This window comes from Paraphaeosphaeria sporulosa, assembly GCF_001642045.1.
Source record: "Paraphaeosphaeria sporulosa strain AP3s5-JAC2a unplaced genomic scaffold CC84scaffold_3, whole genome shotgun sequence".
Taxonomy (NCBI): Eukaryota; Fungi; Ascomycota; class Dothideomycetes; order Pleosporales; family Didymosphaeriaceae; genus Paraphaeosphaeria; species Paraphaeosphaeria sporulosa.
The window spans coordinates 236,966-263,976 of record NW_017253362.1 but is presented as its reverse complement, the minus strand read 5'-3'; the positions used below and the strand labels follow the sequence as shown (position 1 = coordinate 263,976).

Sequence of the window (27,011 nt, the reverse complement as noted above, 5' to 3'; positions counted from 1 at the left end):
GGGGTAAGCGAACGCCCTGCCACCTCCCCAGTCGGTATCACTCGGGCTCGCCTCAGCCACCAAGTGGCAGCCTGCCATATGCAAGTCTGTAATACGGCGTAGTCGTGCCCGCGCTATTTCAGGCCCCAGCGTGGTATTTTATCCACGTCTCTTTTCCCTACCTGCCGCATCGCGTTTTATGCAGAATTTTTCTCAAAATGCCCAAAGCTAAACGTAAAACCGTCTCCAAAGGAAAATCGGCGGCTAAAGGCAAAGTTGCCGCCAAGTCGGAAAGCACACCAAAGCGAAAATCGAAGTCTAAAAACAGGGCACGCTCAAAGGACAAGCCCGAGCTTAACATCACAGTGGTGATTCCCAAGACGTCTCGCAGGCCTACATTTTTCTTCTGGACAGATCCAGAAAGCCAAGGTGGCTTTCTCTCACCGTGGTACAATTGCCCTTTCGAGGTCGGTGGTGAGAAATATGTATCTACTGGCCAATACATCACGGCTCGTAGGGCAGAGATTTACCGCGATCGGGTATGCGTTATCGGCATAGATCGTTGCTATAATTTTATGACTAAATCATCGCAGGAATCGCTACACAAAATCCTGCTCGCGACAAGGGAGGATGAAATCAAGGCTTTGGCCGACAATATTAAGGACTCCTCCATCACTGAGTGGTCTAAGCGTATGTTTTCCCTCATGTGTTTTACACTCTCTGTATGATGTCACAAGTTCACACCCAGCAGATCCAGATTATCATTTTCATATCCATTACGCAAACCTCAGAAAATTTCTCTATAGCGACCAAAGCGAAGATCTCTTGAATAGGCTTGCCAATCTTGGTGACCGTGAACTTGTCTTTGCCGATCCTACTGATCTTCATCTTGGGATCGGACTCGACGCAAGTGAAGCGGAAAAAGTAGGCAGGAAAGCATGGGGAAAGAATGCTTATGGTAAATCATTTGAAAAGCTAAGGCATAAGATCAGAAATCCGATCTCGCCAGTCATTCCTACCTTTCCATATGACACCGGATAAAAACAGGCGTAATGGGGTTGCTTAAGTTGTTTTAGCTTGGAACATTTTTCATGAATAATCGACTAACTCTCTACAATGGTCCTCTGTTTCCTTTCATGATCCCCTAAGAAATCATAAGCCAGGCATACATTCGCGCTTATGCAGGCTGGTGAATCAGGTGCACATCGGTACACAGGAGGCAAGATAGAAGAATCACTGGCACCATCACCTTTTGCCCTAGCGGTCGTTCTCCGAGTCTATTTCCGGGGGATCTCCTTGACCCAGGTCACTATGTCCCAGGTAATTGAAGGCCGCACTAGGTCTCTACCTTATCCTAGAAAGTTTCAGACGGATATGGATAGGGGTTTCCTAAGTTCAAAGGAAAAGCTCTGTCCAGACACTTCCGATATTATCGATGTTTGCTTTTCCTTTCCGGGGTTCTGATCCAGCAGTACCTATATCGTAGACTTCTAGCTACGCTTCGGGATTAGACAACTAGGTTGCACAAGGCCTGTGCGGGTAACTTCTCCAGGATCGGTGTATTCACTGGCGCTTCCAAGCCAAAGGTTATCTAGTAGCTCACACGATACTCCGTGTTCATTCAGGAAATGGTTTTGGGGGTCGAGTAAGATGCATCACGACGGCTCGTGATGTGGCACAGTCGCCACGCTGAAGCCGAAGGCCGAAGCACTCCAAGACAAGGCTGGTCCGCGCAGTGAAAGATGAGCTTATGTCCAATTAAAACGGCCGATTAGAAACAGTCGCGAATACGAACCTGCATTGCGCTCTGAAACTTCTGTACAGGTCCGTAACGTCCACAATGTCCGGACTGTTCCACTCCTTGGGGTTGGCTCTGCGTTCGATTCAAGGCGCTACGCCCCTTCCCAAATCTTCAAGAACGTTCCGCCCGAAATGTCCATGGACGTGTATAGAGAGGGATATATAAACTCTAAAAGCCACATGTTGAAATCCCAAGCATACAGCTTCGCTCTCATTTGCTTTCATTGATTTCCTCTTTTATTTATCAAGCGTCAGTCACTCGTTGATCGATTGAAGCGCCAGTCACTCGTTATCCGATTAAGACGCCCATCATTCATTTATTAACTGAGATTCAACATCATGCGTGCTGGAACCTTCTTGCTGGCCTTTAATGCCAGCATCATTCTCGGTACTGTGGACATTGTTCACAAGAGACATGCAGACCACTTGAAGCCAGGAGTATTGGCCGAGGTCGGTAGACCTGATGCTACCCGTACGATTGAACTATCCGATGCAGTCTTGTCCCATGGTCTACGGCCTGCTCAAGTTTCGACAGATGAAGAACTGGGGGCACGATTGATCGACTCAAGAAGCTTAGAAAGGAGAAGGGGGAGAGCTGGAAGAGCTGGAAGGGCTAAGAAGACCACGAAGACTAAACAGAAGAAGCAGAAAAAGCAGAAGACAAATAAGAAGCCAAAGAAGCCAATGACAAAGAAGAAGCCAGTAAAAGCCTGTCCTATGAAGAACACAAAGAGGAAAGGCAAAAATGCGAAAGCTGAAGTCGGCGCCCGAGACCTTGACTTTGCGTTCAGCGATACAGACTCTCTTATTGGTCGCGCAACTACTCGTGCGCAAGCCAAAGATGCATGCGAAAAGCCGAAATGTCGCGCGGGTATACGCAGTCTAGGCGAAGATCCATGTGATAAGTATAAGAACCACCCCAAATTTGTACCATGTGCAAAACCTAGCAAATTCACTCTGGAAGTAAGCCAGATCTTTACTCTGTGCTTCAATAATCGCGTTGACCTTTTGATAGTATTTTCAAAAGCAAGCATCCAAGAAGCCACGAGCCGATAAATGTCTTTTCTACACAAATGGTTTGTCCCTACGCGCACAAACGTTCGGCAAGAAAAACGGCCTAATGACCATCTGGGTACGTATCTATCTTGTGACCTGTCTTTCGCACACTCTAGACAATACAGACTGACTCATAATCCACAGGATATCTGGGGTGGCCCCAGGTCGCCGTTCATGAAATGGGAGCCATATCAGCCTGATAACCCTATGCGGTGCATCATTGCGGATGACCTTCCTAAGAAATCGGGCAATAGGAACCCAAATCGGCAAAAGTACTTCTCGACTATGTCTGAAGCTATGGCCTCTATGTGTAGCGGCAGAGTCACCTTCATGGACAGAAACTTGAAGAAAGGCACATACGCACGAGTCAAGCAAGCCGGTATCTGGGGAAAGACAGAGTTCCCGCGGTTAAGGCAGGACGGAAAAACCACGTCGATCGATGCAATTGGAATGTATGAGGATACTGATACGCAAATCAGGTGGCCCGACTGGTGGGTAAAAGGTCAAGAGACCTGGCCTAATGAGGCCACTAAACCTGAGGGAATCAAAGACCGGTAAGCAACGTGTTGGACTTAGTTTATCAGGTAGTTTGTTCGTAATTAGATAGCTTGCTTCTAGTCAAGTATTTCACTATTTACACTGGTGTACTGAGGCGTGTGCAGACAAGACTGGTCCAGTTTAAGATGGGCGCGAACGGCCCAGGTGGCATCCAAATAATAGATATTTGACCAAAAAGAGAGGACGCGGAGGATGCCAGTGCGTTATTTACCCATTATCTATTCAATATCAACTACAGCCTCACCGTGCATTTCGAGATCCTCGACGACGATATGGACGAGCAGTTGCAAAGATCGAAACTTTGATGCTTCTTTCACATGTTCTTCCCGGCCCGGCTGCACTTGGAGAGATATTTCCACACTCCAGAACGGATACTAACATGAGATTTGGGCAAGGATCCTGCCTTCTTTCACTTGCAATATGTGAAGTTGAGCTGCAAATCAATCCGCAGAGACATGGATGCTAAAGACAAAGGAGCGACTTTCGCTTGTCAATGGCTAGCGTTCACGACACCCCTGTCGATCATGTCCGGACCATGACCTCGCCTGCTAATACGATTAACCCGTTAGCTAGTCCACCGGGAGCAGGCATGGACTCCTTATATACCCCAACGACATCGTTTCTTGCTCTGCTATGGCTGATGCCTCGCCTAGCAGTTGGCTTGCTTGGTATTTCAGAGTTTCTTCGCTTCTCCCCAGCAGTTCCTCGTCAGACTAGGTTCGCCTTGCAACCCCTTTAAAGAAAATGGTTTTTCGTTGATGGAGATGCATGGCCTCTCTTCTGTTGGACTCCACTATGAGCAGCGGCACGGAAACCACAGCGGGTTGCAGCCATGATCGGGGATAAGATAAAAATACCGTAAGTATGGAATATGCAATGCAGATGTGGGCGTCCTACGCAAAATGTTGCAATTGCGCAACTTTGACCTATTGCTTCCCATCTTTCTTGAGAAAACACATCCCAGGCATTATCGACCAGCGCGCGCAGCACTCCTTAACAATAATCAAGACGTGATCAAGAGCAAAGGTGTAATACCCGAGTTACTGGAAGTCGGGGTGAGCGAACGCCCTGCCTCAGCCCCCAAGTGCCAGTCTGCCAAATGCGAGTATGTAATGCGGCGTAGTCTTCCCCGCGCTATATTAGGCTCCAGCATGGTAATCTACTCATCTCTCTTCTGCCCACCTGCCGCATCGCGGTTTCTGAGAAATAGCTCAAAATGCCCAAAGCTAAACGCAAAGTCGTCTCGGCAGGAAAATCGGCGGCCAAAGGCAAAAGTGTCCCTGAAGATAAAGTTGTCGCCAACTCGGAAAGTACACCAAAGCGAAAATCAAAGTCGAAAAAGGAAATCCGCTCAAAGGATAATCCGGAGCTCAACATTACGGTGGTGATTCCCAAGACGTCTCGGAGGCCTCCATTCTTCTTCTGGACAGATCCCGACAGCGAAGGAGGTTTTCTTTCGCCATGGTACACGTGCCCTTTTGAATATGGGGGCGATAGATATGTATCTGTTGGGCAATACATCACGGTTCGTAGGGCAGAGATTTACCGCGATCGGGTACGCGTGCTCGGCACATACTGTTGGTATAATTTTATGACTAAACAATCGTAGAAATCACTAGATAAAATTCTACTTGCGACAAGCGAGGATGAAATCAAGGCTCTTGCTAAAAATATCAAGGACTCCCCCATCAGTGAGTGGGTCAAAAGTATGTTTTCCCTCACGTGCTTCACACTCTCTGTACGATGACACAAGTTAACATCCAGTAGATCGAGATTATCTTTTTCACATCAATATCGCAAACCGCAGAAAGTTTCTCTACAGCGATCAAAGTGAAGATCTCTTGAATAGGCTCGCCAAGCTCGGGGACCGTGAACTAGTCTTCGCTGATCCTACTGATCCTCATCTTGGAATCGGGCTCGATGCAAGTGAAGCGGAAAAAATGGGTAGAAAATCATGGGGGAAGAATGCTTACGGAAAATCATTTGAAAAGCTAAGGCACAAGATCAGAAATCCGATTTCGCCAACTATTCCTCCCTATCCATGTGACACCGGATAAGGACTGACGTAATTGGGTTAGTTAGATTGTTTTGTTCTGTAACATTTATCATGAGAGCAACGAGTGACTTCTACTTTACATCTCCATAGAAATCATAAGTCGCGCGTATATTCGCGTGCATGGCAGTACACCGTCACCCGAAATACAATGACCTGATCTCCTCGCACGCCCTCAGCTCGTGCAGGGTATATGAGGATAGTCAGGCGTAAGACCTTCCAATGCCAACCTACGTGCAAAAATACGAGACCATATGTGGGTTCATGCACTTCAGCGGGCTAACTTTCGGTCATGTCAAATCGGGAGAACGACCGTCGGGTGCTCGATAACGCATTGTGGGTCTGACTATCGCTATCGCTGGCATGAGAGGGTGCACACCGGGAAGTTACACTGATAATAGGGTTGATGACCAAAAAGAAGTTTTGGCAGAGAAGCCGTAGAGTCACGCAGATGATATCTCCAGGCTAGTGAAGCGGGTGCATATCGGTACACCGGAGGCAAGATAGAAGAATCACTGCCACCACCATCTTTTACCCTGAGCAGGCGTTCTGCGATCGGAAACCCGGAGGATCTCCTTGATTAAGATCACTACGTCCCAAATCAAGTCAAGACCACACTAGATCTCTGACTGGTCGTCCGGAAAAATCCCACACGGATATGGATACGGGTGAGCTAACTCCAAACGAAAGTTTGGTCGAGAAACATTCTGATATTCTTGATGCTTGCTCTTCCATTCGGATTTCCTGGTCTAGCAGTATCTATATCGTAGACTTCTAGCCACGCCTGGGTATTAGACATATGGGTGGCACAAGGCCTGTGCGGACGATTCCTCCAGAATCGTTATACTCACTGGTAATTCCAAGCCAAAGATTTCCTAGCAGCTCACCTAATATTCCGTTTCGACTCAGACATTGGCTTTGGGGTCTAGTAAGATATATTGTAATGGCTCGTGATGTGGCACAGTTACCAATACTTTAGTCGAAGGTCGAAGTACTCCAAGCCAACGCTTATCCTTTCAGTAGGGAAAATGAGCTTACATCCAATCAAAACGACCGATCAGAGACTGTCGCATAGTCGCATCTGTATCGCGCTCTGAAACTTCTATACCGGTCCGTAACGTTCACGATGTCCGGACTGTTCCACTCACTGGGTTGGCTCCGCATTCGAATCAAGGCGCGACGCCATGTCCGAAATCTTCATGAATACTTTGTCTGGAATCTCTAAGGACGTTCATACAGAGGGGGTATATAGACACTAAAAGTCACATAAATCATATCGTCAGGCACACAGCTTCGATTTCATTCGCTTTTATCAACTTTCACTTTCATACCTTCAGCACCAGTCACTCGCTATCCGACTATAAAGCCAGTCATTCGTTGATCGATTGAAATACAACACCATGCGTAGGGGAACCTTGTTGCTGGCCTTTACTGCCAGCGTCGTCTTCGGTACTGCGGACATTGTATACAAGAAGCATGCAGACTACTTAAAGCCAGGAGTTTTAGCTGAGGTCGGTAAGTCTAATGTGACTAGCACAATTGAGATATCTGATGCAGTCTTGCTCCGTGGTCTACGACCTGGTCAAGGTTCGACGGATGGAGCACTGGGGGCAAGATTGATCGACTTAAGAAGCTTAGAAAAGAGAAGGGGCACAACTGGAAGAGCCGGAAAAGGTGGAAGAGGTGGGAGAGGTGGGAGAGGTGGAAGGGCTAAGAAGACCAAGCAGAGGAAGCAGAAGACCAATAAGAAGCCAAAGAAGCCAAAGAAGAAACAAAAGACTCCAAAGAGGCCAAAAAAGCAGCCTTTGAAAGCCTGTCCTATAAAGAACACGAAGGGCAAGGGCAAGCTGAAGTCGGCGCCCGGGACCTCGATTTTGCTTTGAATGAAACAGATTCTCTCGTTGGTCGCGCAAATGCTCGTGCGCAAGCCGCAGATGCATGTGAAAGGCCAAAGTGTCGCGCGCGTATACGCAGATTAGGCGAAGACCCATGTGATAAGTATAAGAACCATCCCAAATTTGTACCGTGTGCAGAACCTAGCAAGTTCACTCTGAAAGTAAGTCAGATTTGTATACCATGCTTCGAAAATATTAACATTTCATAGTACTTCCAAAGGAAAGCATTCAAGAAGCCACGGGCCGATAAATGTCTTTTCTACACGAATGGTTTGTCCGAACACGCACAAATGTATGGCAAGCAACACGGTCTTATAACCATCTGGGTAAGTAGTGATCTTCGGTAGTCTGCCGTTACCACGCTTCAGACAATGTAGACTAACTATGACCTGTAGGATATTTGGGGTGGCCCCAAGTCGCCGTTCATGAAATGGGAACCCTATCAACATGATAATCCTATGCGGTGCATTATTGCGGAAGATATTCCCGAAAAATCGGGCAATAGAAACTCGATCCGACAAAGATACTTCTCGACTATGTCTGAAGCTATGGCCTCCATGTGCAGCGGCAAAGTCACCTTTATGGACAGGAACTTAAAGAAGGGTACATACGGACGAGTTAAGCAAGCCGGTATCTGGGGAAAAATAGAGTTCCCGCGGCTAAGGAAAGACGGAAAAACCACATCGATCGATGCAATTGGAATGTACGAGCCAGCCGATCTTGACACGCAGATCACGTGGCCGAATTGGTGGGTAAAAGGCGATACGACCTGGCCTAACGAGGACAGTAAACCTGAGGGTATCAAAGAGCAGTAAGCGACGTGTTGGTCTTCCTTTCTTAGGTAGTTCGATTCGAAGTGGATAGTTTGTTTATGATTAAGTATTTCATTGTTCACACTAGCGTATTAAGGCATGTGCAGACAGTATAGGCGCCATTGATTACCATCGTTCCGTACGTTTGGAGAACCTGGATAACCATGTGGACGGTCGACTAGGCTGGACAAAGGCCCACAGCTGTCCTGCTTCCGGCATGGACCCAGACTGAAGCCCAAAATCCATTTATCAACTTTGTGCTTCCATTAGCCCATAACGATGACCTCTTCATACATGAAGTTCTCGCTGTGAGTGGTGCAATGTAGCACATGAGCTCGCAGGAACAACATGCGTGGAGCAACCTGGCCCAGGCTTCGTCCTCGACCGCTTGAAACTAGTTCAAGTTTGTCTTCTCCTGGACCGACCACTGCATATAGGCCCGGTAGGACGATGACAAGGGTTGGTGGTATGATTTGGGCTGAGCTAGTGGGATGCGTCCTACAGTCTCTTTTGGTATGCGCGAAGTGCCAGGATCACACAGTTTAATGTCATGCTAAGGGTTGTATTTCCGTATAAAATTCCGTTTCCATCATCTCCTGGATCTCGAGCATCTAAGAATTCAAAATTTGGGACTGCGAAAGATGGGTTCGGAAAAAGCTATCGCGATAGCATCGGCTCCGCGGAGCCATGCCTCGTCAATGCCGAGCGAGGCGAAAGATCACATATTGAACACAAATGTAGGTCGATGCTACATTCTGGCCCCTCCGGCTTCATTGACCGATCCATCGAGGCTCGCGCTATCCACGATGCTCCTCTTCCTGCTGACGGGCCCAGGAGAGACAGCGTCTCCAACTCATTATTACTCCTCATCATCTTTGGCGTTCCAATTCTTCTTGCTCAACTGTTTGGTCTTGGTCTCATGGTCATCTAAGCCACAATCTCCCTCACCGTTTTACCCCTCTTGATGGCGCACTGGTGATCGCATCCAAGTTCAGCCTTCCAATGAACGACAACTTCAAGCTGCTCGGCAGCCCGATCGAGCAACCTTCACCTCCCCCGCCGAATCCGCAAAATACCGCGGCAGAAACACCATCCCCATGCACACCTTCGCCGAGCTGTATGTCGATGACAAAGCCACCTTCAAGATCTCGCAGCTCGAGATGGGCGAGCACGTCGGTGTCAAGCGCCTGACCGCCTTCTTCGGCCAGTGCTACGACATGCTCGCCGGCGACAGGATCATATACGTCCAGCCCTCCGGCCTGCAGCCGGCGTGGCAGTACAAGGGCTTCATCTAGGGATGCTTCCTGAACAAGTACATCTCCCCGGGTACGGCCGCTATGGACTGCGTCCGCAGCTTAGAGAAGGCTGGTTTCGAGGCCAAGGGGCGAGTGCCCGGTTTTGGGCACCTCGCGAGTGGAAGAGGGGAAGCCGACACGGGTGCAGCATCGTAGTCCACTGCGCCGGCACCCTGCATCGCTGGCACCGCAATTGGCTCAGCAACCGTGCTGCCCCAGAGGCAGAGTCTGACGACCGCTGGTTCGGGGGGCGGCTTCCGTCCCCTTCCCTCCCCCCTCGAGCTCAGCGTACATCCCCGTGGCTTAGATCAGACGGCGCCTAATTTGACTGGTCTTGGTGGCGCAGATATGGCACCTTTTCCTCGCCTGATTCACCGTCGCCAGCAGCCTGGGCAGCGCTTGCTACCAGATGGTGGTGGTCAAGAACCTGAATGCCACGCCGTGCATCGACGGCGTAGGATCGCGGTATAGAGTGCTGGGTGCACTGGAAAGGAACAAAGAGGCTGGAAAGTCGAGGCTGCAGGGTATCCCGAGATGGTTTGGGGTGGTTGGAACGTGACCTAGTCTAAGAGTATGTAAAGATTCCATTGATCATCAAAAGTTAGCCGGACTGGATTCCGCGCCCTTTCAGCAAGTTCGTTATTTCCCATACGCCACAAAATCGTTAGAGGGCTATTCGTAGCTCTCGCGGGTATCTTCCAAGTCAGAAACACCTCAAGTTACTCCCAGGCTCCCCTGAAACCTCATCCATTAAACCCTTAAATACGCATTCATGCATCCCATCTCAACTACCTCCAAGTCATCTTACGACCCATCAAGCCTCCTCCTTCATTATGTTCGCACAATCATAACACGCCGCAAGGCTGCACACAGGCACCTCGCACTGCATGCACACCTCCACCTCCCTCCCACACTTCTCGCAACATGCAGGGCCATCGGTGTTCTCGGTGCTGCCGGTGCAGTGGTACGCGCTCGCCATGCGGGCCTGCGACATGTCAGTGTATGTCAAGACCACAAGGGACTTGGCGGTACTTACCGCATTCAAGTTGATCGGACGGAAGGTATGCTGACCCTCGTCACACTCCTGTCGCATTGGCGCCTGCAGAGATGATGACCTTGGGAGCGCAGCGTTGGGACCTGGCACGGGGAGCTGGATGCGCGGCGGAGCATTTCTCTGTATCGTAGACGGCGAGGCGGTCATCGTGGCCTGGCTCAGCGGCGAGCGGGTCGATGGGGACAACGGCTTACCTCGGACAGGAGCGATACAGAACGGCGGGACGGGCGACGTGGGCAGCGGGACGGCGGTGGAAGAGGGGACGCCGGACGGACGGTAGGCGGATTTGATCGGGATTGGGGGAGGTGGGGGAGTCCTGAGCGGCATCATGGGTGCGATGGGGGGAGCGCGCTTTGGGGACTTGGGCGGGAGGCGGGTGGTCGACAGGGCGGACTGCTGGAGGGAAACGGGAGGGATGGCGCGCTCGGCGGTGAAGTCCTGGGTGCAAGCAGAGGACTGCGGGCACTCGTTGACGTCGCCGTGCTGGGTGCCGCGGGCACGAGGGGAGGTGGACGGCGCATCGCGAGGGATATCCAGGATCTTCTTGCGCTCTTCTTCCTCGAAGTAGTCGAGGTACGCGGGCAACGGCCCGGTGGACTTCTTGTGAGCCAGGTGAGCCTTTCCACGCCTGAGGTCGTCGGAAGAGCGCTTTCGGTGGAGCGTCTTCTCGAAGGCGTCTTTGTCTGCGGCCTTGGACGCTCTAATACCCTGGAACGACACCACATTTTTCGTTTGCGGGCGCGCCTCCTCTTCTCGCTGGCGTCTGTTGAGCGCGGGAGCACCAGTGCCGACGAGCTTGACCGTGCCAGCCGGAATCTTCTTGACGGGATAGACAATCGCGACGTCAGCCTCGCAGATCTCAGGCTCCTCGTCGGACGGGACGTCTTCAATCGGGGCGCGCGTGCTGAGCTCGGTCTCAGTGGAGTTCGGCGACCAGCGAGAGCCCAGCTTGAGGTAGTCGGCCTGGTACACGTTGGATGCCTTCAGGGCGGCAACCTTGGCGTCCAGATCCTTCTTCTCCAGAGCCAGAAGGTCGGCGTCATCGATGCGGTCGCGGATCGTCGCCTTGTTGGCGTTGGTGATGGTTTGCGGATTTGCCTTCTGGATCCGCGCGATCGTCTCTTGGACCTGCTCGAGCAGGTCGGCGGCGTCGGGGGCGATGGTTGGCGGCATGGCGGCGGGCTCCTCGGGCAGGCAGGGCAGGCGCGACCTGAGGAAGGGCTGCGAGAGCAAGCGGCGGAGCCGCTCCTTCTTGTTCTGCTTCTTGCTGTCAGTACTCATCTTGGTACGCAAACAAGACGGCCAAAAGATCGCGAGAGGGAGTAAACAGGTCCAAGTTTCGACACCATGAAATTTCTCAAATACTTACAGGCCGGGTAACTGTTGCTGTGGTGAAGCAGGATACAGCCAAACAGCCGTCGCCAGAGCGCGCTGTTGTTGTGTATCACGGATGTGAAGGAGGTTGACATATAGATTTGGAAGGCACGCGGTGGTGAAGGCGGAACAAGAAACCTCAGCCTGGGTGGACTCAGAACATCAAAATCGACATCGGCGGGCCCATGTTGAGAAGCGCGCACTGGCAGGTAAAGCACAGGCAGAGTGGACTTGTTGGGTTAAACAATAGCGAAATGGAAATCGCATAGGATAGTCTGGGATCTGACGTGCCGTGAAATTAGAAAGCAAGGCTGGAGCGTGGAGGAGCAGCCTGCGTAGACTTGGACAGACATGGGAAACGGTGATCACGGAATGGCGTAAAATAGCTTTAGTAAATTCGACAAAGGTTTGCGTATCGAGTAACTCCTAGACAAGCCCATGTGGCGACACTCCTACCGGAATTCCATCTTGAATCAATCCAACATGTTTTATGCATCAGGACCTGGAAGCGACAGGGCATTGTCGAGATGTACATGCAGCTTGGACAGGCCTCACTGGAACCTACACTTTGGATTTGGATGATCGTGAGGAGACAAGGTACATTCACGCCATTAGAATCGAGTGCGTGGAACTTCCCGTGGACGATGGCACGTAGAGCACTCTGAGACTCTCGAGCCTGGCAAGGAAAGGCGGCTTGAACAGAGCCAACAGCGCCTACAATCCTAGCTTCAAAAACATGGTCTAGCGCGCCAAACAACGTGTAGACAGTGCGCTCCATCTGTGCTAGCTGGAATAGCCTCCACAGAGTCAGAGTCCAGACATCCTACCACAACGCACGCAAAGCCATGTATGCGTAAATAAAGAGTTGATAGAACATTGAATGAGTCACCATCCAAGAGTCTAGGGTATACAGCACAACATCATCGCCACATAGATAGAAAAGCCCCCCCCTTCAGCCGCCCTGGCCCATCCCCCCATCAGGAAAATAGCTTAACCGCGCAACCTGCTCGCTGACGCCTCCGCTTCCACTTCTGGCACGCCCATCCTGGGCGCCTGCCGACGCCGGACTAGTTACGTCCATGCCCTTTCCTAGTCCGACCTTGCTGATATTCCCCGAAGCCGTGACCGTAGGTGTCTGCGGCGGACTGCTGGTCAGGCGGCCGGTGCCGAGGATGGGTGGCGGTACACCGCCCATGGACTCGAGCGAGTCTGGCTCGCGTTGGCGGGCAGGTTTCGAATGGGAAGGTGCGGGTGAGGATCCAAGGCCGCGGTGGTGTTGCATGTCTATGCCCTTCGGGGAGGTGGAGAGGAAGTCGCTGATCTCGGCCTGGCTTGTGCCGCGCTCGTCAGGCGTGCGTGGGGACTTGCGTCCCTGGGGTGGCAGCTGGAGGAAGCGCTGAATCGCATTGCGGTCATCTTCATCGTCGTCCTCATCTGATGTGCCTTCAAAGTACATGTCGTCCCAGGCCGCGGAGTCCTTGCTCCTCACCGAATCCGTAGTGTGTCCCCGTGCGCGCTGGTGCACACGAGACTTCAGCGGCGCGAGTTCGTCGGCTACCTCACGGAGTTCGCTGTCTGTGCGTTCGATAGGCGGAACCGCGGATTCCTGTCCCTTGACGTGCTCACCGTCTTCTCTTACGGGGACGTTGATGCCCTTTGCGCGGTCGATGGCGGGCTCGCGCTCGTCACGCTCGTTGGCGGCGTACGTGTCGGCGAAGTGGGTGTCGCAGAGGTGCTTGACGACGGGCCAGCCATAAGCATTGGCAAACATGCGGCGCACGATGATGTTGTTGTGTGCGTCGGGTTCCAACCGAACTAGAACTTTTCGCCAGGACAGGTCTTTGTGGTAGGCGCGCGCGATTTTTTCTTCGACCCGCAGGCCGCTTGTTTCGTCTGCACTGCCTGCGGAGGCTTGTGATGACATGCTGTCGCCTGAAAAGGACCGCTGGTTGTTTCTCTTCCTGGCTGGCGGGGGTGGAATGTCCTCTGGGTGGTAGATGCGGTCGTGGAAGATCGTGCGGGCTCTCGTGGAGGGGTCGATGATCCAAGACGTTTCGGGTACGGGAGGGGCAATGAGATCACTGGCTGATTCGAATATCGTCGTCTTTGGTGGTCTAGCAGAGTGCGACGGATCATTCACCATCGAGTCACCACGAGTCGCCTGCGGTCTTTTCCTCTGCTGGTGCGGCTGTTCTGGGGACGAGGCTTCATTGGCTTGGGCATCAGCTTCTTCCTGCTCCATCGCTATGGTCTGGCTTCTCGTGAACATCTTCTTGTCTTTGGCAGTGTGCTTTCCGGAAGGACGAATGTAGTTCCAAAGCTGGTAAATCGTGCTCGAATTTGCGATGCCATCGGGTGGTGACCGCTTCCCATCTGAGCTGCGTCTCCCTTCGTCCAACCACTGATTGGCGCTGGGTTCTGCAGCCGCTTGTGCTTCTTCATCCTCGTTCGCGACATCGGCTCCTGGTTGGGGCACTACGGTGTCATCTCCACTGAACGAGGGTGACTCTGTGCCATCGGCCTGATCATCCGAAGAGAAGGTGACCCTCGATGGGTTAGGCGATGTGTTCGAGCCGATCAGTTGCCCGAAACCCCATGCAGCCACTGTACCGACAAGGCCGTTTTCCCTTCTAGCCTTTTCGACCTTGCCGAGACCTCTCCAATCAAGGAAGAGCAAGCAGCTGGTCCGCAATGGCACGATGCCATCATTGACGACGTTTGAGTAGACTGTCCTGTTTCTGAACATTCGCAGAACCACATGGGCCGGACCAGATGGTAGAATCCGGAGTAGAGGCTTCGAGCCTGGATCGTCCTGCTTTTGCTGACTCTGCGATTGACCGCCAAGACCGCTCACCATGGCTGTCCATCCGCTTCTTGCCAGAGTCGGAGCCCGCCATGTCAGACCGAGATCTTGGCCTGTCCTTCCCACCAGTCCAAAGTCCAGCGCGAACTTGACATACATCGGGTTCTCGTTACTCAGTCCTAGGAAGGGCGATGCCATGGCAATGAAGTTGATGGGTTTAATCTTCTCAAAGAACTCGGGTGAGTGCTTGTAGATGTACGCAATCGCGTATGTTTGCACGACGCCACCAAGGGAATGCCCGACAAAACTGATGCTTGTGAACTTGTATGCTCTCTGGTCTTTCTTGGCATCGTCCTGGTGATGGATGCTGCTCCCTTCATGTGCTGGTAAACCCACGGACGATTTGTCTTTGATTGGCGAAAACGGCGTCTTGATCTTTGGCTTCTTAAGCGGAAGATACGGCTGGTCCGGATACGTGAGCTCGAGGACGTGCTTAGCTAGCCTCTTGCCGAGATACTGGACGCCACGCTCGGTCTTTATGACATTCTTGTCGAAACCGCGGACGATGACTTCTTCGTCGTCGTCATCAGAGTCGTCCGCTGGGGATATGTCTTCCTGACCACCGGATAATTGAGCAGTGGAGGTCTCAGATGGTCCATCCGTTCTTGCAGCCTGCCGCTCTTGTCGTCGGCGTTTCCTTCGGTCCTCCCGCGCCTGTCTGGCAGTGGCATCGATGCTCTCTTTCAGGTACAGCATGTCAGCCCCCAGATTACTGTGCAACCCGTGCGTCAGGATCACCAGATGGATCTTCCGTTGCTTCTGTGGCTCCTCGGATGCGTGTTCGCTTGTGTCTGTAGAATACCGCGTTGGCTTCTTCGCTTCTTCCTTGTTGATCTCCGGCAGCTCTGGCTTGTTCCACAGGCTCGTGGTGTCATCCACGACCAACTTGACCGCCTTCGAATACACGCCCTTCTGGTTCGCCGCATGTTTCGCCTTGTGAGACTGCTTGCCCTGCTGGTGGTCCTGCACCTGGCCAGGGACCCCGTGCGAGTTTCCAGTGATGGCCATGAATCCCAGATCTAGGGACTTCTCATCTCGCGCAACCAGCAGCTCGTAGCCGATCGACGCCGACTGCGAGAAGATGATCTGCGAGGCGATCTCGATTATCCATGTTGCGCTCTGCGGTGCGCCATCGTTCTGTTCGCGATTGCCGCCCGTCTCGCGGATATGCTCCGGCACGGTGAGCTTTGCGCTCCAGGAGCCTCCGGCTTTCAGGTTCGGTTCAAACTCTGGCACGCCTTCCTTCTTCGGCGCCTCGACCTTCTTGTTCGGATTGAATGTGGAGGGATATGCGGCAACATGGATGGTGTAGGGGCCGTGGAGGTACGCGGCGCGGAGGGGTATCGCGGAGGTGTTCCGTATGCGGACGTGCAGGAAGTTGGGCGAGGGGAGTATTCTATCTTGCGAGGGGGTGTACGTGACCGTGTATCTGGCTGGCGGTCAACGTCTACATGCTTGCCGGCGGGCGCGTCACTTGCGTACCTCACGACCTCTCCGACCCTGACGCTCCCTGTCTGGTGGAGCAGCAACATGCTCCTGGCGCGCAGTTGCTCGTTGCGCTGCTCGGTGCGCGACTTGCTGAGCAGAAAGTACGAAGAGCGGGCTTCCGAGCACCCGGCGTCCGGAATCTGGGCAAGGGCGTACGTACGCGGCGTGAGCAGCATTAGCGGAAAGCTAGCAGAGTCGGGAGGGATTTGCGAGTGGCAACGGCGGTAGCGGAGCGGCAGTGGACCGCTGCATCATAAGGGTTCAAGGGTCCTTTTGCAGTGTTTGTGCTGTGCTGGGCCACCGTCTCGAGCACACACGCGCAGAGGTCACGCCGCGAGAGTTCCTATGGCCGATGGCACGTCATGCGCTGTCGTGTGGCTGCCCTCAAGCCTCATTTACCCGGCACGCACGCGTGGAGTGTCGCGACTGGATATGCTGTCACTGTGGGGAGGCACCTTCACCTGTTACGTTCTTATGGCGATCTCCAGGCACGGCGCGCATATGCAGCCGGACGCGATGCTTGAGCTGCTGTCACCGCCTCGGCGCCGCCCACAACCCAGGTTCCAAGCGTTGTGCGTGCACGTGCCCCCGGAGCCATCCCATCCCGCTTCCGACGACCATCAGATAGAACGTCTTGGAAACAGATGCATTGACTATTGTGAAGCAATCTGGTTGCCCGATCACAATTTTACTCCTCCATCTCTCCTACTGTCACCTGTCCCTCAATCCAGTCCATCCGCTCAGCGCTCACCTCCTTCCCAGCCAACGACACTGCCTTATCTGTCACAGCCCTAGCAATCACATCCAGCTTTCCCTTTTCAATCCTGCCCGCCATCTTCCCAATCACCTGCTTTGCAATTGTCCGTCGAAGTTTGCATGATGGTCATGTGCTCACCGTTGTCTCTGTCGTAGAAACGGTACGAGGTGCAGGGCCAGTACATTGGTGCATTGATGACGATGAACGTGTTTGGTCTACTAAAGACAGTGAAGTCCACGCTCATACGACCTGTGTTGTCCGAAGGCCAAACGACTAATAGCCTCGTGCCACCTTGCGCCGTGCCTGAATTTCTGGAAACAGAGTTCTATCGCCGGCAGTTCAGGGATCGATAGGTGGAAGGTGAGCGTAAAGGGTTTCCCTTCCACTTCGGTCATCCTCGAAAGTCTCGTTAGAGGCTCTTTGAAAAGGACAGACCCTTTCAGTCTGCATCGGTGGAAATCATACCCGCGAATTCTTATCTTCGGGAACATGGGGCTATGTCTTTCTCTTGCGAATATCATCATTTCTTCAATAAGATGTGCAGTAAAGCATTTTGGCCAGTATTCGCTTGAGCCTTTTACACGCAAAGCCATGACGAGTTTCATATGCGCCGATACCACCATATGCCACTTTTCAGGATCTAACACTTGGCCGGTTGGGCCGCCTAGAAGGATCCTGTGAATCTTCTCTTTGACGTAGCGTTGGCTAGGCCTTGTCGTGGAGTGTGCTATAAGAAAACCGTGGAAGATATCGAATGAGTCCCAATAATGTCTGGGCTTGAGCTGCTCACCGATCGCAGTGTCTAGCAAGATCGAGTTGTCTGATAGGAAGGACACCTGCAACGGTAGGGCAACAACACAGTTGGTAAAAGCCAAAACTGCAATCAATAGCAGAGGTATGGATATCGGATCGCGATGGTATCGTGGCAGAGAAGTGGCAAGCGCGTTCCTTATGGCTGGGTCTTGACACAGTGCTGCCATCGATATGCTCAGCAGACCCCACAGTAATCTAGATGCGGCCGTACGCCTTTCGCCATTAAATTTTTGAAGAGAGTATGATACGTCTGTTTGTTCTCACACGGTGAGGATCGCTGAGAGTATCTACGTTCCACATTCCAACCTCCATATTTCTTGTTTATATGTGCATGATGCTGGTAGCATCTAGCTTCCGAGGAATGGGCTCTGTTCCGGTGCACATTGCGGTCCTCATCTCGATTCTTTTGGATCTGAGGACTACCGGTCTCTTTCCGTACGTTATCGACGATGCCAACCTGTACTACTTGTAATATCAAGTGCGAGAGATATAGATTAGCTTCTCTCCAATGCGTTCTCAGTGCCATCACGACAGCGTGTGATTGTCCTTGAGATAAAGCTCCGATTAGCTGAGACAAATGCTTGGCCATGTCAGGAGCGACTGCCTCGGTTCTTTCGATTACAGCCGCGATACCATCTCGCATAGTCTCAATTACATGTTCGTGGTGCTTCGTTGCCAGGTCGTTCTGGTTTCTATGCTGGCCGTTCGTGAGTCGCCTCAGCAGAGACCACCCACCCAAACTCATGGTGTGAAACAACGCCGCATGGAGACCAGGCTTACTAGCAATTATATGTTTCTCAACTTTCGCTTCTCCATCAAAGGCATACTGTAGCTTTCGTGTGATCGTTGAGAAAGGACTCGCTTGGTTGTTCGATGCTAGTCGCCTGCTATATGGTCACGGGGATGGTGTCTGGAAGCGGCATTCGCGCTCGAGGATAGTGGTGTAACTTGCATCTGCAAAATCCTGGGAAGGTGGGGACCGTGTCAACTCGGTAAGCGCCTTGTCGAGCGATGAGGAAGCTGCTTGTGCATCTTGGAACTGCTGTTTCGTGCCTTCGGTACCAGCTGTCAGTGCAGTCGCGGCGTCGCTCAGAGCCTTGGCCCCCTTGACGATATCTGTAGGCGAGATCCCGATTACTGACATAGGGTCTGCGTCTTTTCGTCTCGTGAGGAACGGATGTCGGGTTCTACAAAGATTCGTGCTAGAAATTCTCGGGAGGTACTAGCAAGGCTGAGGCGGAGTTGTTCATTTAATCCCTGTCCCTCAGCACCAATCAAAAACTACCGGTACGGTACAGCAGCGGCAAGGCTGAACTACATCATTGATCGTGGATTGTATCAACGAACATCAAGGACCTCTCTTTAGCCTCGCTGCCTTGAATAAATCCCCACTCCTGTTCAGTAGCACCGCGAGGATAGAGCGCATCCATGCGCACGTAAGCCCCGACACAACCCATGCTGTTTAGTCCTGTCCGACACTTTCCGTTCCTTGGGCGCAATGCGCAGCCTTAAGAGAAACGTCAAAGCAACTATATCCGCAGGCTCAATAACCATCTCGATAAGCTGAGACGCTTCTAATACAAGGGATAGAAAAAGAAAGGAATTCAATTCTGTAACGTGGCTGCAGGGTGACAGGTCTAGACCCCGCGAAGCGAGAGTTTGAGGCTCTGCAGCTGAGCTGAAAAGGAGAAGGCTGGAAGGAACATGCAACCTGACCTCTTCCTACCCCTCAGTTTTCGGGGCATACTTCACTATCCTTCTTCTCGTTCGCTGAAGAGAGTTGAACCTGCGAATATCTGAATAGTTATATCAATGCCACACGATGTCTGGCATCAAGATTACTGGGCTGGTGCTTGGCACCATCACAACGGTAACCGCGACAATCAGTCAGAGCGTCGAATCGCTCACAGGGTTGAAGGTGAGACACTGCACTGACTATCGTTCTCCTCGTTGACATGTGGAGTCCATAATTCGCAATGCATACCGCGATCGGGTTGCTCAGTTCGAGGAATATGGTGTCGCCGCTTTCTTCCTCGATACGATGTTCCCGGATGCCCCCCGCATCATGAGGCGTGTGGAACGCTACATTCTTAATGCAGACGATCAGCAAGTCGTTGCTTTCATGAAGCAATACACATCGAGCTTCAACATGACCGGTGTCGCGGTGGGTTTCTAATTCGATGAGAGATTGCACCGATACTTATTAGATAAGGGTGCCATTATCTCACAGGTTGCGATTACCGCACTTTCGTTGATGCGCCTCCAAGACACCCACTGGACAGCGGAAGCTTTCTTTATCACCAGTCTGGTAACGGGTGCCTTGTCGGTATACTTCTCAACAGCACTCAGCCCTGCTTTTAACGGCCTGCATAGCGCCGACGACATCAAGGATTTCTTAACCAAGCCTGCGAAGTGGAGAAATCTCACCAGGCTGAACAACCACTTGAGACATGCTGAACAAACACAGTCTTTGACCTCAGGACTCAGTCGCAAGCTGCCCCAACTGATTGCAGAAGAGCGGTGGAAAGTACCGTCAGCATACGCCGCAATCATGCTTGTCGTCCCAATGACACTACTCAATGTCGCGTTGAATACCTTTCTAATAGGATTAGGCATCTACCTAGGAAAACTATACACTGCAGAGTTAGTGCCCTCATACGGTTCAGGATCCCTGGGCATTCTCATCGTCTACATCGCAACCGCACTATTTGGCATCGGCATATTCTACACGCCTCAGATCTCCAAGGCCATCGAGGATATCCCGTTCGAGCGCTACCGTAGCATCGTGCACGCGAACAAGCTCAAGATGAGCGAGTCTGGTCAGGGTACGCCGGATGTGAACGGCACAGAAGAAGCTCCGATTGCACCGCAGAATAGTTTGCAATCGGTTCATGCGAGGAAGAAGGGAAACAAGGTCGGGTACGAGATTATCGAGCTTTCGGAATCTGAGATGGTGGCGAGTCCTGACCCTTTGGAGGACACTGATGCTCCAGACGAAGGTTACATAAAGCCCCCACCTTCTTCCAGCGAAACGGAGCTACTATCCCATGTCGCCGAGAGTGTTTCATCAGATAATGCTCCCAACGTCCAGGATGCGCTGCGAGCGCTCATCGAGGCTCAGGAGATCAGTCTCCGGGCGAGTAGAATACTCCTGGAAGCACTGAACAGGAGTCCATGAGCCCATAAAGCGGAGATGGGACCCAGAAAATGGGTTTCCGTCACAAGTGGCAAGCGCATGCGCGTGCGCTTTACACTCTCAAAGCGCTCCGAACCTGCTCTCTTGCAACCATAAGAATCGCCCTTCCTTGCGCTATATGAATCACTTCTGCACTTCTAGAACGCTTTCGATGCTATGAGCGTAGGCCCGCTGCGTCGATACAACGTGGGACTGGAAGTCTAAAGTGCAGTTCCATCGAGACACTAGCATCTCTACACTGGGAGACATGGAAAACTCTCGCGAAACATCATGACAAGAATTGATGATTTCAGGAGCATCTTCCGACATCATATGCGTCAAATGAAGTCAGCCGACTCCACGCTTTCTGCTATGAGACTTGAAAGACATCAAACTCCACGTCCTCATGCCGAACTAACGAGAGGTATTCATCGCTCTACGGATTCGGGACATGGAGTTGCTTGAGTACGTCCAGAGGGCCTTCGCCCTAAAGATTCCTCAACTTCTGCTTCTGAGCAGGCAAAATTCAGTTCTCTTGATCGTTGTCAAGAGCATGGGAGAGTCATCCTGCGTTATCGAAGCTAGTACCCAAGCTATGTGCTCTGTGTCACATACTCTGCACAAGTATATCTAGAACGACGTCGCACTCTCCTTAAGAAAAAGCTTTCGCGAATCAGGCGATGATAAAAGCGAATTCGGACGAAGCAGTAAAATTGGATCATATCCATATATTGTATGTCAGAGAGACTGAAGAGGATTTTGGGGACGACAGCGTCCGACAAGTTTATAACCTCAACAAAAGAAAATGAGACAGCAAGAAGTGCAGAAACCAATGCTCACAGTTGGTCTGTCCACGCTCCTCGTCAATAAAAGCATGCTCACCAGCGTCTTTGCGGGTATCCGAATTGATACCGATCTCCTCGGCGACAGCAGCACTGCTATTGATGCCAGCCTGGCCAACCAAGCCGCCAGGGGCGCTGCGTCAGCTGCTCGCCAGTCGCTCCGTCGTAGAAGTTCTCGTAGCCCATGGAGGCGTACGAGCGGGCGGTGGCACTAGAAGAGTCAGTCGATGTCTGATTTGGGAAGCAAGGCTTACGTACAGTGTCTCGCGAATGAAGCGAGGGCTCACGCCGCGGCGATCAATAATGACGCCGCTCTCCGTAGAGTTGGCAGCGAAGGCAGCAGTGAAGCTTGGGCCCCACGCCGCGGTGACCGGTGAGGTGCCATCACCGTCGTGGAAGCAGGGGTCGAGGGGGTTCAGGGGTTTGGTGGTGCCGTTCGTAGTGACGCCGCTGGTCGTGACACCGTTGGCGGTGGTGCCGTTCATGCCGTTCGTTCCGTTCACGCCATTCGTGCCGTTGGTGCTGTAAGACGACATTATAAATTGGAAAGGAGTTTCGAATGGAGTCGGATGTGGAAATCTGTCGGATTGTATAACACAATTAATATGCTTTGGTTCATGTCTTGCGAATTGAATGAATGTCCGATACAGCTGCGGGCAGAAGAAATACTTATATGTACTGCGTATCGAGGCTATTGTCGAGGTGACGGAGGATTCTCGTTAGTGTCAATAAAGGTGACTAAGAATTTCGTGACCCTCGGGCCATGGTTGAATGCTGTAACTGACAGTAGCTGCGAAAACTTGCCGAAGGTTGATTACAGTGATGAACGATCAAAAGATTCATGAAATACGCCCGTGTTTTCGATAATTATGCATATTGGGGTTGGCGAGTGCTCAGCTTCCAAAGTACTGTAGAGGGGTTTGTAAGCCGGCAAGCGAAGCTTGCTACTACATTAAGTGAATGCAAGGGTTGAGCATCAAATGGTAGAATCTGCTATCGACAGTGAGCTTAAATCATCTGCATATGTCGATTGCTGCAGGCTCCGTAGTTCATACGACAAGTCTCACATGCTCCCAAGCAAAGCTGCCATAGTTGTGAACAGCAAAGCAATTGATTGACCGCAAAGGCCTTACGAAATTTCTGAAAATTTGGTATGGATCGAATATGGAGGTCAGTGCGCACCGCAATGAATTCTGCACACAGTGCGGGCGCTCTGAGCTTTAGTCGCACTGCTCTGCAAGGCAACCAGCGCGAGGAGTTACACCATCCATGCGCTCTCTCTCAAATGTATCGTGCCATTCGCGCTTGTCATCAGCTCTGGACTAAGAGTGTAAGCTAATTGTACACGATGGTTCTGATCACTCGAAATCTAGGTAGCATCGTCGGGAGTACGAAGAGCGTAGTCAATCTGTTACTAAGAGCGAGCTTCGTGGACCGCCGGGGAACGCTATCTTTAAATTCAGGAAGACTTGCTGGGAAAGTTTGAGACGGGACTAAGAGTGCTTAGGTCTAGTTGTTCATTGCATCTCATGTACTCACACAGACGGCAGGCATTACCAATTTGCCAGCGGATGGACGCGACAACGACTCACACGCACCTGTTCACTAGTCACCATTCGGAAATCACTATCTGTACGCAGTCTCCACGATTCAGTGCAGCTTTCTTCCTCAAAGGCGCATCAACGATGAGCGCTTCAATGAAAAAATGGTAAAGCTTCAGAAAAGCAGAAAGTTCAAAAATTCCCTCGACCCAAAGGCACAAGGAGTTGCTCCAAAAGCAGAGTTGGAGTTTCAATACGCTGGCTCGGTCAACACCTCATCGCCAGAAAAAGATTTTGTGGTGATCCAAAGCAGATAATTCGTTGTCAGTAGTCTGTTGATTCGAGTTGGTTGAAGTCACGTTGTCGAAGTGTCGAAGTGTTGAGGTGAGGGTAAATCGATGTCGAGAAGTTGATGTCGGAGCGTCGAAGCATCGTAATGTCGAAGTCGGAAAGTCGCATCGCTTACGAACAAGACCGCCCACCATAATAGGCCCCGCCATCCCCCAAATCCCTCCTCTTCCTGTCCGATCCTCCCACTCACCCGTCCGGCGTCCAGCGCCCCGAGGTGCCCAGCTTGCCATCCGGCCCAGCACATTCCATACTGGTCTATCTTTGCAACTCAGGAGGGCGCGCCCGGCATGCCGCAAAGTAAGCAGGGAGGCCGTTCCAAGACCCGAAGGAGATGGGTACGGCGTCAGACGGAGGCACTTCCAAACAGGCCACGTGCCAGGGTCGGGAGTCGCCGCTCCGCCGCCTGAGGGATGCCACGACCCGAAGGTTCCGCCCCGAGCACGACAGTGACCGAGTTCCGCTCCGGTGTGTCTACGCCGTCATGAAAGCCGGTATAGAGTGCAGCATGTGCTCTTTGGAGACCCCTTGTTGAAAAGGTGCCCCGACAGAGTTCTACCTGTCACCTGCGATGCAGGAGTCAGTGGAGGTCGGTCAGTTGCGGGTGGATGGAATGCTTACCTTGCCCTGGCCCAACAGTGCCGAGTCGTTGTCGTGAGCGAGTTGAAGAGAAAGTGAGAGACGCCGGGTCGCCAGTTTATATAGAAAGTGAGAGACGGCCCATTACCTAAGCTGTTTGGCTTCGCGTGACAACTGTTGCGGTGAGTGGGGCCTGACTGTCGTAGGAAAGAGCGTCGCTTCACCTGAGAAAGCGTCAAACGACTTTTGTGCCCTCGCAGTGAAGGTGAATGGCCTGATCGCTCTAGCTCTCACGACAGTATTGACCTCATTTGACTATGCAGCTACATGCGGGTACAGTGCCTTCTAAGGTCGGGTGCCCCGGCTCTGACAGGGGTGCAAGCGTTGGTTCAGTTGTTGGGTGAGAACACTGCATTCCTGGATGTAGCTTGAGCCTCTGTATGGAACATCAAATATCGTTTGATGTCCCGATGGCCATGATCGAAATAAGATGAAGACGAGCTATACGTCTTGTCTTTTGCGCGAAAGTAAAATCATCCTTCTACATGAACATGAAGAAACTCCCGCACATCACTATCCGTCGTTGAGTTCATATAGAGCTGTATCCATGCTTCCTCTGCTCATACAAATCTATATGCAGTTGGATGTCTATTTATTTACAAGACCAATTTTGTCCACACCACTACTCCTCTTGCTCTTCTCGCTCTCGTCTTTGAGCGGCCGTTGATGCTCTTCCTCAGCAGCCGCCTCATCCAATGCTTTCACCTCGGCGCCCATCTCCTCATCTGAAGGTTCCATTCCTCGGATTGCGTTCCCAGTTTCCGCCGTCTTCCCATCTGCACTGTTCTGATTCTTCTTCTTGAAACTCCATCCGCCCCCCCACCCAACCCACCGTGTTTCCCATGGCCCTCTCGCGACCATGATCAGTATGGCAGCCCCTATGAACCCCACGCTCGCACTACCACTACCAATCCACCCAGCCTCCGCATAGATGTGGCTTCCCGCCGCCGTACCCATGAGTTGCCCGCAGAACGTCGCAACCATGAACGCAGTGTTCACACCATTCCTGCGTGTCGGCTCAATCGCGTAGATGGCGCTCCGATTCGCAATCTGCGCTGTCTGCATACCGAAGTCGAGCAGGAACGCCTGCAACACAGGGCCTGCGACCGTAAACGTGCCGAGGTAGGTCCCGAAGCAGATGCCGAGCATGCAGCAGAACAAGCCGAAGAGGACAGTCATATGCGGCACGAACTTATCGGTGACCTTGCGTGCGTATACAGGACCGAAGCACATGGCTGCAATGCCGATGAGGCCGAAGAGGCCAATGACCAAGGGGCTGTAGAAATACGGCGCGCCAGCGAGAAGGAAGGTCAGGGTCGTCCAGAAGGAGGTGAATGTAGAGCTGGTGAAGAAGCCTGCAAGGCAAGCTTGGACAAGAACAGGATGCCGAGTGAGCATCTGCACGATGCTCCAGAGGAGGCGGAAGTAGTTGAGAGAGGTGTTGGTGGCAGGGTAGTCGGGCATGAAGAACCAGAGCAGGACGAAAATAAGATACTGTAGGCCGAATGCCATCCAGTATACAGCGCGCCAGGTGACAAAGTTGGATATTGTGCCGGAGAGCACACGCGCGATGAGGATGCCGAGTTGAAGGCCAGATACTACCACTGAAAGGGCGGCTGCGCGACGGTGAGGAGGGGCCAGGTCACCCACGAGGGGAAGCATGAGCTGTGGGGTGACTGTGGTTATCGATACCAGGAAAGAGATTGCGGTGAAGACACCCAGATTCGATGTCAAGCAAAGTCCGAGCCTGCACATAGTCAGCATTTCCTTGCGACGTCCTGGATATCTTCGTGTCTAGCAAAAGAAAACCAAAATTCTGCAATTCCATCTCTTCGAAGAAAAGAAATTAACTCACCACAACGTCGCTGTAATACCAACCAATCCCACCACAAACGGCCTCCGCGGCAGCAAATCCCCCAACGGACACAAGAATAACAACCCCGCGGCATACCCAGCCTGCATCACGGTCGGAATCTGCGCCACATCCTCATAGTTGACGCCAAAATCATGGGCCAAGATATTCAGAATCGGATGACTGTAGTATAAATTCGCGACAGTGAAGCCAGCTGCGAACGCAAAAAGCACATTCATGCCCATGGAGAACTGCGGCGGTTTCTCCGGATCCCAGCGACATCGCGGGGGCGTGTAAGTGAGGACGTCGTAGATCCTGCGCCATCGGGACCGCTTCTTCGTTGACGATGCCGTTGGCGACGACGGTCCAGATGGCGGCGTAGGAGTCGCATCAAGGTTCACTCTCGCGCCCGTGACAGGGCCCTTCTCATCTGAGCTCATCGTGACACAGAAACGTCTATCCAAGCCATTTCCCAACTCTTGCCATGTGAGTTACACAAACAATAGGAACAAAAAGGAAGGCGGGTGTGACAGTGGGAAAGGGATCTGCGGTCCCGGAGATAAAACTAGATCCATGACGGAGAGCGAAACCGCGCATCTTTTCGATTTCGGGTGTGAGGGGAGCGTCCGTCGCCGATGTCCGCACCATTGTGCGCTAGGCTCCGGAAAAGTAAGGACTAGTGGGGTTTGGGTTGGCGTGGTGTGGAGATAACCGCGAGCTTATTTACGCGACCGGTGGGACAGATTACAGGCAAGAAAAACAATTACTAAAAGAGGGCCCAGTATACGGAGCAGACCGACGTGACCACGAAAAGGAT

The 27,011-nt window shown here is 52.2% G+C and overlaps 9 protein-coding genes across 9 annotated transcripts; 5 read left to right on the top strand and 4 right to left on the bottom strand.

Annotated features, from left to right (window-relative positions):
• Positions 1-195: 195 nt before the first annotated feature.
• Positions 196-1,037, top strand: CC84DRAFT_1203413 (uncharacterized protein; the record flags this gene model as incomplete). The annotated part of the gene is made up of 3 exons (XM_018181827.1): positions 196-518; positions 573-669; positions 731-1,037. Coding segments are annotated over 3 exons (710 nt in total), but the record flags the coding sequence as incomplete, so codon positions are not given.
• A 1,081-nt stretch (positions 1,038-2,118) lies between these two features.
• CC84DRAFT_1203412 (uncharacterized protein) lies at positions 2,119-3,423 on the top strand (the record flags this gene model as incomplete). Its single annotated transcript, XM_018181826.1, has 4 exons — positions 2,119-2,742; positions 2,795-2,911; positions 2,980-3,389; positions 3,420-3,423. The coding sequence occupies 4 exons, from the start codon at positions 2,119-2,121 to the stop codon at positions 3,421-3,423; spliced, it is 1,155 nt and encodes a 384-aa protein (XP_018038244.1).
• A 1,186-nt stretch (positions 3,424-4,609) lies between these two features.
• On the top strand, positions 4,610-5,450 carry CC84DRAFT_1256843 (uncharacterized protein; the record flags this gene model as incomplete). Its single annotated transcript, XM_018184672.1, has 3 exons — positions 4,610-4,948; positions 5,003-5,099; positions 5,161-5,450. 3 exons carry the CDS (start codon positions 4,610-4,612, stop codon positions 5,448-5,450), a joined length of 726 nt encoding a protein of 241 aa, XP_018038243.1.
• Positions 5,451-6,846: 1,396 nt separating this feature from the next.
• Positions 6,847-9,533, top strand: CC84DRAFT_1238876 (uncharacterized protein; the record flags this gene model as incomplete). Its single annotated transcript, XM_018183963.1, has 7 exons — positions 6,847-6,961; positions 7,004-7,298; positions 7,487-7,502; positions 7,551-7,667; positions 7,737-8,152; positions 8,658-8,890; positions 9,144-9,533. 7 exons carry the CDS (start codon positions 6,847-6,849, stop codon positions 9,446-9,448), a joined length of 1,497 nt encoding a protein of 498 aa, XP_018038242.1. The 3' UTR covers positions 9,449-9,533.
• Positions 9,534-10,262: 729 nt separating this feature from the next.
• CC84DRAFT_1256842 (uncharacterized protein) lies at positions 10,263-11,783 on the bottom strand (the record flags this gene model as incomplete). The annotated part of the gene is made up of 2 exons (XM_018184671.1): positions 10,263-10,433; positions 10,485-11,783. The coding sequence occupies 2 exons, from the start codon at positions 11,781-11,783 to the stop codon at positions 10,263-10,265; spliced, it is 1,470 nt and encodes a 489-aa protein (XP_018038241.1).
• A 993-nt stretch (positions 11,784-12,776) lies between these two features.
• Positions 12,777-16,735, bottom strand: CC84DRAFT_1113988 (DUF676-domain-containing protein). The gene is made up of 2 exons (XM_018175380.1): positions 16,222-16,735; positions 12,777-16,168 (listed from the first exon to the last, which is right to left on the bottom strand). Exons 1-2 carry the CDS (start codon positions 16,401-16,403, stop codon positions 12,829-12,831), a joined length of 3,522 nt encoding a protein of 1,173 aa, XP_018038240.1. The 5' UTR covers positions 16,404-16,735; the 3' UTR covers positions 12,777-12,828.
• Positions 16,736-19,590: 2,855 nt separating this feature from the next.
• On the top strand, positions 19,591-20,975 carry CC84DRAFT_1256840 (uncharacterized protein; the record flags this gene model as incomplete). Its single annotated transcript, XM_018184670.1, has 3 exons — positions 19,591-19,715; positions 19,761-19,961; positions 20,010-20,975. The coding sequence occupies exons 1-3, from the start codon at positions 19,620-19,622 to the stop codon at positions 20,973-20,975; spliced, it is 1,263 nt and encodes a 420-aa protein (XP_018038239.1). The 5' UTR covers positions 19,591-19,619.
• Positions 20,976-21,910: 935 nt separating this feature from the next.
• On the bottom strand, positions 21,911-22,434 carry CC84DRAFT_1256839 (uncharacterized protein; the record flags this gene model as incomplete). The annotated part of the gene is made up of 2 exons (XM_018184669.1): positions 22,073-22,434; positions 21,911-22,025 (listed from the first exon to the last, which is right to left on the bottom strand). The coding sequence occupies exons 1-2, from the start codon at positions 22,348-22,350 to the stop codon at positions 21,911-21,913; spliced, it is 393 nt and encodes a 130-aa protein (XP_018038238.1). The 5' UTR covers positions 22,351-22,434.
• Positions 22,435-24,930: 2,496 nt separating this feature from the next.
• On the bottom strand, positions 24,931-26,304 carry CC84DRAFT_1087698 (MFS general substrate transporter; the record flags this gene model as incomplete). The annotated part of the gene is made up of 2 exons (XM_018174212.1): positions 24,931-26,089; positions 26,198-26,304. The coding sequence occupies 2 exons, from the start codon at positions 26,302-26,304 to the stop codon at positions 24,931-24,933; spliced, it is 1,266 nt and encodes a 421-aa protein (XP_018038237.1).
• Between the last annotated feature and the right edge of the window lie 707 nt (positions 26,305-27,011).

Bases quoted from the DNA above. Each gene is read 5' to 3' on its own strand.
- CC84DRAFT_1113988 (XM_018175380.1), bottom strand. From the start codon at position 16,403: ATGCTGCTCACGCCGCGTACGTACGCCCTTGCCCAGATTCCGGACGCC. The intron at 16,169-16,221 runs GTACGCAAGTGA...ACCGCCAGCCAG, and splicing joins AGGGTCGGAGAGGTCGTGAG to ATACACGGTCACGTACACCC.